The sequence below is a fragment of the Salvelinus namaycush genome, chromosome 32 (assembly GCF_016432855.1).
Source record: "Salvelinus namaycush isolate Seneca chromosome 32, SaNama_1.0, whole genome shotgun sequence".
Taxonomy (NCBI): Eukaryota; Metazoa; Chordata; class Actinopteri; order Salmoniformes; family Salmonidae; genus Salvelinus; species Salvelinus namaycush.
Window position 1 is genome coordinate 14,268,562 of NC_052338.1, and position 14,439 is coordinate 14,283,000.

General features: G+C 42.3%; 1 protein-coding gene across 1 annotated transcript; it reads right to left on the reverse strand.

Annotated features, from left to right (window-relative positions):
- Positions 1-4,499: 4,499 nt before the first annotated feature.
- LOC120026843 (protein mono-ADP-ribosyltransferase PARP10-like) lies at positions 4,500-9,602 on the reverse strand. Its single transcript, XM_038971553.1, has 7 exons — positions 9,428-9,602; positions 8,946-9,188; positions 7,502-7,732; positions 6,061-7,115; positions 5,556-5,771; positions 4,959-5,097; positions 4,500-4,762 (listed from the first exon to the last, which is right to left on the reverse strand). The coding sequence occupies exons 1-7, from the start codon at positions 9,600-9,602 to the stop codon at positions 4,500-4,502; spliced, it is 2,322 nt and encodes a 773-aa protein (XP_038827481.1).
- Positions 9,603-14,439: the final 4,837 nt, after the last annotated feature.

The following is a 14,439-nucleotide window of genomic DNA, read 5'->3' on the forward strand; positions in this document are numbered from 1 at the left end:
GCCATGACCAGCCTTTCAAAGCACTTCATGGCTACAGACGTGAGTGCTACGGGTCGGTAGTCATTTAGACAGGGACTATAGTGGTCTGCTTAAAGCATGTTGGTATTACAGACTCGGACAAGGAGAGGTTGAAAATGTCAGCGAAGATTCTTGCCAGTTGGTCAGTGCATGCTCGTAGTACCCGTCCTGGTAATCCGTCTGGCCCTGCGGCCTTGTGAATGTTGACCTGTTTAAAGGTCTTACTCACATCGGCTGCGGAGAGCGTGATCACACTGTCTTCCGGAACAGCTGGTGCTCTCATGCATGTTTCAGAGTTATTTGCCTCGAAGCGAGCATAGCTCGTCTGGTAGGCTCGTTTCACTGGGCAGCTCTCGGCTGTGCTTCCCTTTGTAGTCTGTAATGGTTTGCAAGCCATGCCACATCTGTCGAACGTCAGAGCCGGTGTAGTATGACTCGATCTCAGTCCTTTATTGACGCTTTGCCTGTTTGATGGTTCATCGGAGGGCATAGCGGGTTTTCTGGTAAGGTTCAGGGTTAGAGTCCAGCTCCTTGAAAGCGGCAGCTCTAGGCTTTAGCTCAGTGCGGATGCTGCCTGTAATCCATGGCTTCTGGTTGGGGTATGTACGTACGTAAGTTGAGTGAACTGTCAAATGTCTACTATTTTATAAGTAACTTTTCAGCAAAAAAATGGAATAACATGGACTAGAGCTGCACATCCTATCTATCAGCTACATTTCTATGGCTCATGCTGACGCTTATATGGAGAACTCTGTAGTTATCTGTAACCCTGTGGTGCTGTTTGCCTGTGTGACTATCTGACTCAGATGCCACACCCTGTCAGGATGGATGAAAGAGAGAGCAGGAAGGAGGAGGGGGGAAATTGTAGAAGGAAATATCTGAAATGAGAGGGCACACTGCAGCTATTGTTCCTAGTTTGTATCTCTTATCTTGAATGGACCGCTCAGGTGACATGCATGCAGATGTACACGGGTACTGACTAGGGTCATGTTCACTAGGCATAAAATAGAAGGAAACGGTCAGAAGGGGAGTGAAACTGGGAGGTACTATCAGAATTTGTCCAATAAGAAACATGTGTTTCGCTTTCCGTTGCACAACATTTTGATAATTTTTTTGCTACGGTGTGCCCCAATGAACACAACCCAGAGCAAGTGCCTCAATATGTCTAAGTAAGACTGGGGGTCAATGTTCTCTCTGAGCAAATTTCAGGTCTACTGAGCGCGAACTTGTATGTTGTGAATATTCTGTGCAACTTCCTGCGTGCGTTTACTGTGAACACTGAGATTGTACCCACTTTAAGTTACAGTTTTAACAGTGATCATAATGTAGGCCTACCATTAAAAACAGTATTATTTACATGGAAATAGCAGTTCTAGCATTCAGCCTACAGTAGCAGCCAATGTTTGGTATTCAATGTAGAATTACATTCCATGAGACATTTTTTTTAAACCATGCAGGGATTAACATTAACCTGTTTATCCACTTGTCCTTCAGACAAGGAAGTGCCAGAAAATGTTGTTGTGTTTGATGCAAGAAACCACTTTACAAAATAAAATGCATTATTATTCCCATACCATTATTATTTTTACAAAGAATCAGACACAAATGTATGGTATCCTCTGCCTATTGGCTACTTATTAGCTTATTCAAGCCTGTCTCAAAATATAACACTGCCCCTTTAAGACATAAAAAAGCTCTTTACCTGACTCGTTTTTCAAAAATGCTGACCAGAAATGAGCCATAACTCAATAACTAGCAAAGAAGATGAATAAATCTGCACACGTGGCTACATGCAGCTCTCGCTTTGATCTCACAACAAGTTAATCTACTCGCAACCGCTCATGCTTGTCACGTTGCATTGAAAGTGGCAAATATTACATTGATTTTATGAAACATTTTGAGAAGAGGGAAATGTTGATTGTGTTAACTAACGGGGAAACATTTTTTTGTACTTCTCTGCACGGGCTGGTATTTCTTTAGCGCAGCAGTCCTGGGGGAGCTGCAATCCCAGAGGAGTTGTAGGGAACATTGCATGTTGTCAGTTGCATAACATAGCCCTAGGTCTAGACATTCATTTAAAAGTGACAGTTTACTCCGAATACAAATTAGCATGATTTGAGTGAACAGGGTGTACAGGCAGGCCTCTGGCTTCACTACTGAGCACCAAGCAGCATGTAGTGTACAGCCCTCAGGCAATACCTTTTTCACTGAGCACCAGGGTCATCTGGCTAACTGGCATCGCTCTTCTCATCTCATCGCACTGCTAAAGGATAAACAGTATTGTGCCAAGCCTCTCTTCATAAGTGCCTCCTATTATTCTGCTTCATCCTTATCACAGTGCTTTAACAGTCACTTCCAGATGGATGAATATTGTTGGTTGGTCTCCCCTCTCCTCTCCCCTTTGGTCCTGTACTGTTGCTTCTGTGCTACTGTACACAGGCTTTCCCTCAAACCAGGTGCTGGTTCTACTTAAAGTAGTAATGCGTAATAAAACTGACCCATCCCTAGGATGAGATGATACTGTATATCAGAGAGCATTGAAATGGCAATTTTCACCAGCGATTAGCGAGGTTGTTGAGGTGAAGTATGTCTTGTTAATGTGACTCTGTCTGTAGCCTGCTTCCAGACACATAACTCAAGGATTACTGCATAGTCAGTCACACTTTCACTGAATCTCCTACATTCCCTAACAAACCCGCTGTAAGGAAATCTGCTATAAGGACTCCATTCTGTTACGGAGAACAAAGATACAAACTTAACAGAGGAATGGCTTCTGACGTCACTGATACAATACGAAGTTAATGGTTAGTTGCTGTTGACATCGATAGATCCTACATACCTTAATGATTTTGATTCTGTTGTGGTACTCATGTATGGAGTCGTAGAAGTCTTTCACAACATCCTGGAACTCATCAGAATCCTCGTTCACTCTGGACGTTTCAGGCAGGTTGGACAGTAGACTGTAGTTCTCATCTGAAAAACAGTGCAACATATTGTAGCAATATAAGTGCAATATAGCATGACGGAAAACGGTGCAACATATTAAATAGCTTTGTTAAGACAACAGGGATATTGTGTGAGTAATTAAATAGCATCTCACAAATCTAATTCTTATTTACAAAAAATAAATAACTTAAGAATAAGCTCACATACAGTATTTGCAAAGTTCTCTTTACCTTGTATATCTGAGTACAAGTCTTCTGAGCTCAGCATCTTCCTGGAGATGGTTACTGACTTCCCAGAAGCCACGTTGCACTCTTGCATCTTCTCAAAGTTGATGATGTGCGGCAGGTTGTTGAGCAGGATGTCGATCTTTTTCTGCCTCATCTTCCAGGCGTTCTCCATAAACACTGTCGCCTCCGGAGCGTACGCGGTCTTTGTCCCTGACGACGCTGGGTCGTGCCACAGCCATTGCACCGTCCGCAGGATGTCAGCGTCTGACGTCGTTGTGGATATCCTCCTCAGCAGGAGCTTCATGTCCGGCATCGCCCCGGTAACAGTCTTTGAACCCGGAGATGGTTGCCGTGGTTCCCTGGATGGTGACCTCCACGGCATGTTTCCTCTTGATGAGGTCCAGACACCTCCTGATTGGTTGATTGATTTAATATATTTGTAAATGTAAAAAAATGTGCTTGCGGGCACCAATATTGCAAATTCCATATGATATCTTTTAATATTGATATGAGCAAGGCATATCGTAATCTAGGTTTATTCTTAACCTACACCATTCTGTAAAAAGCATACTGTACATGACTGTTCCTGCAGGCATAAAACAGATATTTTCACAGGCTCTTGAGTTACCATAGTTAATTGCCTGCTGATGGGCCATCAACTGTGAATGGGCTTCCCCTTGTATTCAAACCAGTTAGGTAGGTTTATACCATCAGAACACACCTGTCCCAATGGACAATCCGCAAGCAGTTGTCTGGACTTCAAATAAAAGTAAACATTTCACAACGTATTTTCTATGAACCGATATGATATTGAATGGAAAAAATGCAACTGACATCGATATAGATTTTCCATATCGGTGCACATTACTATAAAAAAACGCACAGTGTACACACAGACATACACACGTACCTGTGGTACTGAGACAGGCTCCTCAGGCTGCGGTGCTCTAGCTTCTCCTCATGCTTTCTCAGGGTGACCTTCTTGTTCAGGGCAATGTCCACTCTGATCAGGTCACAACTGTAGCCAGCGAACACAAAGATTGTTGCCATGTTGGCTGACTGGATGGCCTCCTGCAGAGACACCTGGACAGCCTGATCGAGGTGTGAGCCAGCAGCAGGGAGGGAAGAGGTAGCCATGGCACCATCGTCACCATCATGCCGAGTCATCTTCGTCATCTTCTTGGACAGCTCCAGAACCTTCTGCAGCTCCTCCTCCTCGGTCAGGGACCTCTTTGTGGTTTCCATGGAGTACTGGATGGCCAGGGACATCTGGGCCTCCTCGTCCAGGGTAGAGGAGAGTTGCGTGGCCTAGGACAGCCCTCCGTCCTGGGCAACCAGAGGAGCAAGAGCACCCTCATCATCATTACCCCCTCCCTCCACTAGCAGCTCTGTAGCCTGCTCCTCCATGTCATTGCTGTCTCTGTCTGGGCCCTGGTCGGTGCTGGGGGCAATGGGTTCCCCGGCCGTATACAGATCCTCCTCAATGTCAGTGGTTCTGGTCAGACTAGAGAGGCCAGAGTCCACCATCTCATCTATGGCTGAGAACAGCCTCTTTGCTTCCTCTAGAAGACCTGGGATTAGTACATATGTTTTCAGTGATTGCAAAACAACAATGCCAATAGAATAACTCCCTTCTCTGAAGATTATTCTGGCCACTGTGCTTCCATATGCTCTTCAGGGTCTAGGCTGGGTACAACACTTAAAATGTATGTAAAAAGTTTTTTTTCAAATATATGTGATCGCTATGAGAATAATGAAAGTATGTACCTATGTCTGGAGCTGAGAGGTCGTTGGAAGTCTGGTTAGTATGAGTCAGAACTGATGTGGAAGCCTGTAAGGAACCATCTGAGGACCTTCTCTGGAAGCTCTGATGGGACGTCATATTCCACGCAGCCTCAAAGATGTCCTGTAGGGAGATCACAAAGCTAGAATACACCAGAGACATACTGTATATAGACATACAGAAATATATAAATACACACACATATATATTGGACAGAGGAGGCTGGTGGGAGGAGCTATAGGAGGATGGGCTCATTGTAATGGCTGGAATGGAATAAATGGAACGGCGTCAAACATGTGGTTTACCTATACTTGATACAGTTCCGTGAATTCCATTCCAGCATTACAATGAGCCCATCCTCCTATAGCTCCTCCCACCAGCCTCCTATGATCTCTGAAATACACCATTTGCCTAACTATGCTTATCCAAACAATGTAGAGGAACAAGTTCATAGCACAGAAAACAAATTGCATTATACATCCATGTGTAGATCTTTATCATTCGGCAACCTCATTTGTCAAGTGAATTAGTAATGATAGTAAAAGCAGCAATATTAATATTGTCATCATTGGGCCAGCTACCTCGTTCTCCAGGGGTTCCCAGTGCACCTTCTCCATGTTGATGTAGACCTGGAACTTAGCCTGCATCTCCCTGAGGATGCTGGTCCCCTCTCCCTCCTGGATGAGGAACCGCGCCACGCCCGGTTCGTTCACTGTGATGGTTCTGGTCACGATGGACGACACCACGCCCCTCAGAACCTCATCAGCCATTTGACACGCCCCTGCGTTGCCGTGGATCTACCAATCACAGACATGACGAGTATGAAACGCTGTATAAGATCATTATTCACAAAGACATTGGATACCCTTTTCACACTAGCGTGCCAACCTCAACCGTACTGTTCTGGCTCCGATATTTTATTTTCACATTGTCCTCTCCAGCACGTGTAACCAGGCCAACCCAGTACAGCTCAGCTTGACTCAGTTGTGTGAAAAGGGTATGAGAGGATTACTGCATATACTGTGAATTAATTTACATAATGCAAGGGAATGTTTTTATGATATTTCAAAAAGGTAAAACACCTACTCGGAGTCCACAGACGCCACGTGCGTCCAGAGGGAAGATAGACACCTGGTCCATATCAGCCAGTAGCTGATGATGGTGGGTCTGGATGTACTTCAACATGCCTGGCTCCATAGAGATGATAGCCTCTGTTTCAATGGGTGTACTGAGGAACTCAACTATCTTAGCCTGCTTCTCCTCCTCCAACCCTCTCAGAGTCAGGACATCTAGCTGTCCCCTCTCTGACACCTTAGCAGAGCAGAGACCCAGAGACTGGAGGAAGCCAGTCCACTCCTGGGCGTACAGCATACACTCATACTCTCTGTCCACGGGGATACTAAAGTCAGACAGCAGGGTCTTCAGCAAGCTACACGCCTGGCTCACCAAGCTGAAAGACGGAGACGTTACCACAACAACGCAGTCCGACACTGTGTACACGGAAGGCAGTCCCTTGTCCTTCAACGTCTGCAGCAGCTTGTCTTTCACTTCCTGTTTGGCCAGGAAGTGGGCCTTCTCGGGGTCAAAGGTGAGATGAGCCTGGGCCACACCCCCAAGGAACTCCAACATAGCGTTCTTCAGCTGCTCCAGCCCCAGCCGGTCAGACCCGGCCATGTGGACCCCGTCTTCCTTGATCTGGACGCTACAAGCTGGGTGGGCCAGCTGAAGGCTCTGGAGCAGGGGACTGAGCAGGAGCAGCGCAAGTTTCACTGGGTCAGGGACGGGGATGTGGCTCGACATGGCCTCTGGGATCGATGTTAGGTCCTCCATGCCTCCCTGGACTGCTGTTGCCTGGGACACAGGGTGGGACAGAAGGGGAACCAGGGGCTCAGAGGTAGCCTGATGGGAGGACTGAGAATGGTCACTGGTACTGGCTGCAGGGAGAGAAACAGTCTGCGATTGCCCACCACTGTCTGTCTGCGGTGTGTTCATTGTGTTACTATCGGATGTTCCATTCACAGGGGTCAGGGGAACGGTCAGAGGTGAGGAGGTGTCCTCTGATTGGAGGAAGGAGAAGTAAGGCCTGACCATCAGATCCATCTTCTCGAGTTTGTGTGATTGTTTAAGGACACGTTCCACTGCTGTTAGATGTAATAAGGAAGGGAATAAAACACATTCAACAGCTACATAGAACTTGCATGCTTTATAGCCATCAAACTCAGATCTGGATCTCGAAGCCAGTTCCAGTACATTCTTCCCTTCTTATCAGGGACTGATTTAGACCTGGGATACCAGGTGGGTGCAATTAATTATCAGGTAGAAGAGAGAACCAGCAGTACTCCAGACCCTCATGGTAGGATTTGAATACCCCTTCTTTATAGCTTTTATGTTTCATTAACATACAACAACATGAGTACTTTAAAATGGATACAACAGCTACAACAGAAATGCTTGTATACAAATGTATGAAGTCATTTTTTTCTCACACAGTACATTAAAAACATATAAGTCTATGTTCAAAACTTACAGTCAAAGTCCAGGAAGGAGACCCTGGCAACCCCCTCTGACATCATGGTGACTTCCTTAACTCCACCGCCCCCGCCCCGTTGGCTCTCCAGGTACAGATTGAGCATGTCTGCTGTGATGCTGGGGTGCAGGTTCTCCACTAAGATGGAATCAGTCTGATCTATCTGTTCCAGAATGATCTGCGCTCCATCCAGAGGCTTCTTAGAAATCTTTGTGAAAAGCTTCTGGAAGTCTGTGCATGCAAAATAAGGAAGAATACACACATTAACTATAAAGTATGCAAAAGCATAGCCACTTAAAATACATTCATAATTATATTGTTTGCCAAATAATTGAAATTACTTAATCTATGGTTTTAAGTAGGCCTATAGTTGACGGTTAGAAGCATTTGATTTTGCAATGGAATAAGCCTACATTATTTTGGATTTGTGTGCCCATGAGAAGAGTTTCACGGTGAAACATAATGAAATGTTACGTAGGCATTGTTACACTAATAGTGCATGTTCCGAGATCGCCAAGATCCATGATTCGTACAGGGTTTAAGTTCAATGTTTTTATTCAATTGTTAAATGCTTACTAGTGACAAATAACACTGTCAAATGTCATTAATGTAAGGAAAGAAAGGTAGTGTTTTATGTCACACAATCTGGGAAGACTCCAAGCATTAACTCATGAATTATGGACAACTCATGAACGAGGGTGTCCCCTCAGGCTGATTCAAATCATTTATTTAATTGAATGTAGGCTACCTATTCTAGTAATATGACCGTGCGTGTTAGGGTGACCATCACATTTTCCCGGGACGGTTTCAGCCCATTTCAAGTGTCCCAACTTTTCTGGCTACAAAAAAAATATTTTTGTCAGCAAGACGCATAAATGAATGTCAGCCTAATCGATGGAAATCGCTAAATGTCATTAGGAACACTTTCTGGGGTTTTGTAAGAGATGTCTATTTCCAGTCATCAAATTCCACGAGCATACATCCAGTTGGAATGCTTGAATTATTTTGAAGTGGACGAAAATGCCTACTTTTTGAAGTGATTCGTTTGACAATCAGATGAAAATATGACTTGCTGTGTTCATGCCATTAAAAGGTAAGACATTTTTACCATTTAAAGTATGTCTTTATTATTTGGCCCAAAAAATTATTTTGTGCAAGTGCATGCACTCAATACAGACACCCCCTAAATGTCATGGTGTAAATTGAACTCTGCATGTCTGTTTGTGATACTACAACATCAAAGAAGTTACTGCAAACAAACAGTTTTTTCCCCCTTCTGACATTGCACACACGATAGAAGAGCACAATGTGTACTACAATGTTTTTACAACGCTGCACGATATTCCTCAGCACGCCAACAAAAACAAGAGTGGTGGGGCGGCTTGTGATGCCGTTTCCCCCTACTGTGGATTCCATCTTTGAACTTGATAGGAAAACCCCTAACCTTTATTGAAGGCCTGGCGGAAGTGTACTAGGACCAGGTCCATGCCAGGTGAGGGGTACAGAGTGTACTCGTCTATGTCCATTCCCATCATGTTCTCTACATACAGCTCCACCAGCTCCTGACTGGTGGTTGGGTTAACCCCCCGCAGCAACAGTCTCCATGGATCCTTACACGCAGGCTTCCTCACGGTCAACTCAGCGTTGTGCAGGACATGGGGTCCTTTAGACAGGACCCTTGCTGCAACTGTCAATCAAACACAGATATAATCAGAATACTATGGATGGCAATGGAGGAATTGTTTTTGGTACAATAGTATCATTCATTTGTGGACCACAGGAATACTAGCTGTTGTTAAGACATCAGCTAATGGGGATCCAGATAAAGAATGAATCATGAAGATGTTGTGTAGGTACATAGGAAACTTATTAGCCTTCAACATTATATCAGATTACAAGAATTACACAGACTGAATCCATTCTTACCCTCTGCCTCTTCAAACAGTAATATGGCCCGGCTTCCTTCCAGCTCCACAGACACCAGACTACCTCCTCCAGAACGACGCTTGTTCTCAAAGTACAAATACAGCAGCTCATCCTCCACCTCCTCAGGTACCCCCAGTACCTCCACTGTTCGGTTCTCTTGGCTTTCAACTGACATCCTAACATACATACAACACAGGAATAATCCATGGGGTTGATTGACAATCTTTACAACTTTTATCTTGGCTTTCTAACGGTGAAGAGAATAGACTACTGTATTGCAAAGCACAAGGTGAAAGTATCATAGCCAACAGACAGGGCCTAGTGTGAGCACACCTGCAGCCAAGTGTGTATTGGTCACAAAATATGTCCTATTTGGCTGCAAAAGTAGAGTTAAGTTATTGACTTAAACACAAATAAATCGCTGAATATAATACAATGTGGGGGATTTTTTGTACATTCGTTCTCATTTTCGAATAAATAGAAACCATCTTTGACGTACAACAACGCAAGCAGCACGAAATGCAAATGACACAATTGCATAATAAAAAGGAATAATAACTCTCGCTGGGTATAAATATAAACTCGTCCAGTTAGTTGTCGGGTGATTTTTTAAAACACACTTTTATTTGCAGTTTGTCAGGAAAACGTACCTTATATACAAGCATTCTCAGATCATGACGCCCGGAAATGTTTTCACTGGCGACTTCCTGGTTGTTCGCCATGCCACCGGGTAGCGGCGCTTTTGCGCCAGCTACAGGATTTATGAATTACATTTACAGTAGCAAGGCCACTTGAGTATTTTATTTTAATTGAACCTTTATTTAACTAGGCAAGTCAGTTAAGCACAGATTCGTATTTACAATGATGGCGTACCCCGGCCAAACCCGGATGACGCTGGGCCATATGAGACTCCCAATAACAGCCGGATGTGATACAGCCTGGATTCGAACCAGGGACTGTAGACCGCTGCGCCACTCGGGAGTAAGTAGGCCTACTTAGTCAGAATATCCTAATTGGTTAAATATGCAAATATTCATGGAACATGAATGGAGGGGGAGAGAGTCAGAGGACGCTGTTGATTCTAGTTGGGTCATGTTCATGACTGCAATGTAGTTAAACACTATAATTTGTAGCCTAATGTATGTATGTATGTATGTATGTATGTATGTATGTATGTATGTATGTATGTATGTATGTATGTATGTATGTATGTATGTATGTATGTATGTATGTATGTATGTATGTATGTATGTATGTATGTTTATACCTTAATCCTTCAACAAGAGAGTCTCAGGAGAGCAAAGATGATATTGTCATTATGCTCTTGTGAAGCAGAGCCATTGGCAAATAACACAGTTTATCCATTAGGTCAGGGTTTCCCAAACTCGGACCTTGGTTCCCCCCTCCCTGGGTGCACGTTTTGGTTTTTGCCCTAGCACTAGACTGATTCACGCTTTGATGATTTGAATCAGCTGTGTAGTTCTAGGGCAAAAACAAAAATGTGCACCCAGGGGGGGCCCTGGACCGAGTTTGGGAAACCCTGCACTAGATGATAGTGCCCTCTAATGTAGGGTTTCCCAAAGTCGGTCGTGTGTGTGTGTATTCTTTAAACGTGGAGCGTGTTATTATCACTGATATTGAATTCATTGACCATTAATAATAATACTCATACATGGTGTTACTGGTCTCCTTTTTTAAACAAATCTTTATTAAAATGAAACATGTTACAGGGTCTCAAAACTTGTCATGTAAAACATGGGAATAGCTCAATCGCAAACACCTTGTGTCCTCTCTCCTCGTCTCCTTCTAAAAACGCATTTGAGGAGAAGGTCAGAGGGGCGGGACCTCTGCTTTCTTATCCAATGGATTTTGAGAAGGAGATGAGGAGAGAGGATGTGAGGAGTATGCAATAGAGATCTTCCCCATGGCTCAAAAATGTATGGGGGGAGGGATAAGACTTTGGAGCAATGAAAATACCCATTGACTGGCAGAGTTGCCTCAAGGCACATAACTAAAGTCCTAATGTCCCAAAGATAAATCAATCACAGAGGCATCCTTCAGCTTATCTTATGATACTTTAAATACAATAAGGCAGGAATATCAGTTATCTTACCATGTCATTTTTCCTGTGAGATTTCTTTTGTCATCTAAAATGTGAAAATATTGAAATATGCAAGCAAGAGTGTAAAATATATTTAAAATGCATGAATGAGTGCAATAACACAAGATTCAAGCACCCCATGTAAAAGTAAAGGGTGAGTGGTTCTGAATCTTACTGCCGTCAATGATATCACATTTCATCAACTTCAAACAAATATTCCCCTCAATGCTAGGCAGTGGTGGAAAAAGTACCCATATGTCATATTTGAGTAAAAGTTAAGATACCTTAATAGATAATGACAAAAGTGAAAGTCACTCAGTAAAATACTACTTGAGTAAAAGTCTAAAAGTATTTGGTTTTAAATATACTTAAATATCAAAAGTAAAAGTATAAGTATTTTCAAATTCCTTATATTAAGCAAACCAGACAGCACTATTTTCTTGTTTTTTAAATGTACAGATAGCCAGGGTCACACTCCAACACTCAGACATTATTTAGTGAGTCCGCCAGATCAGAGGCAGTAGGGATCTACTCTTGATAAATGCGGGAATTTAACCATTTTCCTGTCCTGCTAAGCATTCAAAATGTAACGATTAATTTTAGGTGTCATGGAAATTGCATGGAGTAAAAAGTACATTATTTTCTTTAGGAATGTAATGAAGTAAAATTAATGTTGTCAAAAATATAAATAGTAAAGTACAGATACCCCCAAAAAACTACTTAAGTAGTACTTTAAAGTATTTTTACTTGAGTACTTTACACCACTGGTTCTAGGTCACTACAGTTTCCCATCATCGTTAAAGGTCTGATACATCTCTCTTTATCAGAGTCCAACTAGTAGAGATGTATTTGAGAAGCCCCTAACATCTGAAAAGCCTGTAATAAATAATAATACTGTATTTGGTCATGAGTAATTGCAGAGCTGTCATGAGCAGCAGCTCCAGAATTGTAATACTATACATGTTGAATCATTTATCAAAGAATATTGCACTGATCCCTCACAAGAATAACAAAGGCACTTTGGACCTGCTTTAACTAGTAATATGAATATCATGAATAAGGCACTTAATTACAAACAAACATTGACACCCTTCTGTTTTATGGGGTTACGACTGTACATGGTGGCTAAATGTGAATATGAAATAGTTTTGTTTCAGTCAACTATATAAATCAACCAGCATCAGCTCTGTATCAAAACCATATCCACTGGGCACACCACGTCATTTCAACGTGGACAATTGGGTAATATTTAAATCAACCAATTAGCTCTGTATCAAAACCATATCCACTGGGCACACCACGTCATTTCAACGTGGACAATTGGGTAATATTTGGTTGAGACGTTGATCAATGAGATTACAACCTATATTCACTCGCTCAAAGAGACAGCTGAAAGGTTGTTGAATTCCCAATGTGTTATCACTATGCTTTCAACTGTCTAAAAGCACAACCAAATTCCAACGGAAAAACAATGTCTAGTTTTTGGTTGACTGGTCACCTACAGTACCTTCAGAAAGTATTCACACCCCTTGACTATTTCCACGTTTTGTTACAAAGTGGGATTAAAAATGATTTGCCATTTCTTTTGGTCAACGATCTACACAATAAATACATTTATGGGAAATAAAACAGGCATATATTTAGATAAGTATTCAATCCCCTGAGTCAATACATGTTAGAATCAACTTTGGCAACGATTACAGCAGAGTCTCCAAGATCTTTGCAAACCTGGATTGTACAATATTTGGCCTTGCATTTTAAGGTTATTGTCCTGCTGAAAGGTTGATTTGTCTCCCAGTGTCTGTTGGAATGCAGACTGAACCAGGTTTTCCTCTAGGACTTTGCCTGTGCTTAGCTCTATTCCTTTTCTTTTTGTTCTAAAAAACTCCCTAGTCCTTAACGATGACAAGCGTACCCATAACATGATTGCAGCCACCACCATGCTTGAAAATATGAAGAGTTGTACTCGGTGATGTGTTGTGTTGGATTTGCCCAAACATAATGCTTTGTATTAAGGACATTTCTTTGCCATATTTTTCAAAATTGTACTTTATCGCCTTATTGCAAACAGGATGCATGTTTTGGAATTTTTGTATTCTCTACAGGCTTCCTTCTTTTCACTTTGTCATTTAGTTTACAATTGTGGAGTAACTACAATGTTGCTGATCCATCCTCAGTTTTCTCCAATCACAGCCATTTAACGCTGCAACTGGTTTAAAAATCACCATTGGCCTCATGGTGAAATCCTTGAGCGGTTTCCTTCCTCTCTGTCAACTGAGTTAGGAAGGACAACTGTATCTTTGTAGCGACTGGGTGTATTGATACACCAACCCAAAGTGTAATTAATAACTTCACTATGCTCAAAGGAATATTCAATATCTGCTTTTTTAAGCCATCTACCAATAGGTGCCCTTCTTCGCAAGGCATTGGAAAACCTCCCTGGTCTTTGTCGTTGAATCGGTGCTTGAAATTCACTGCTTGACTGAGGGACCTTACAGATAATTGTATGTGTGGTACAGAGAGGACTTAGTCATTCAGAAATTGATTAACACCATTATTGCACACAGCGAGTTCATGCAACTTACTGGACTTGCTAAGCACATATTTACTCCTGAACTTATTTAGGCATGTGATAAAGGAGTGAATCAGCTTTTCATTTTTATAAATTAGTTTACTTTAAAAAAATATATAACAATTCCACTTTGACATGTGACATTGTGTGTAGATCAGTGGTACATCTAAATGTTATCCATTTTAATTTCAGGCCGTAGCAACAAAATGTGGAAAAAGTCAAGGGTGAATAGTTTCTGAAGGCACTGTACATGTGTATCACCGCAGTTAAGACCATTTAAATGCACAACAAAGTTCAAATGGGAATACAATGTCAAATATGTTATTTATACAATAACTT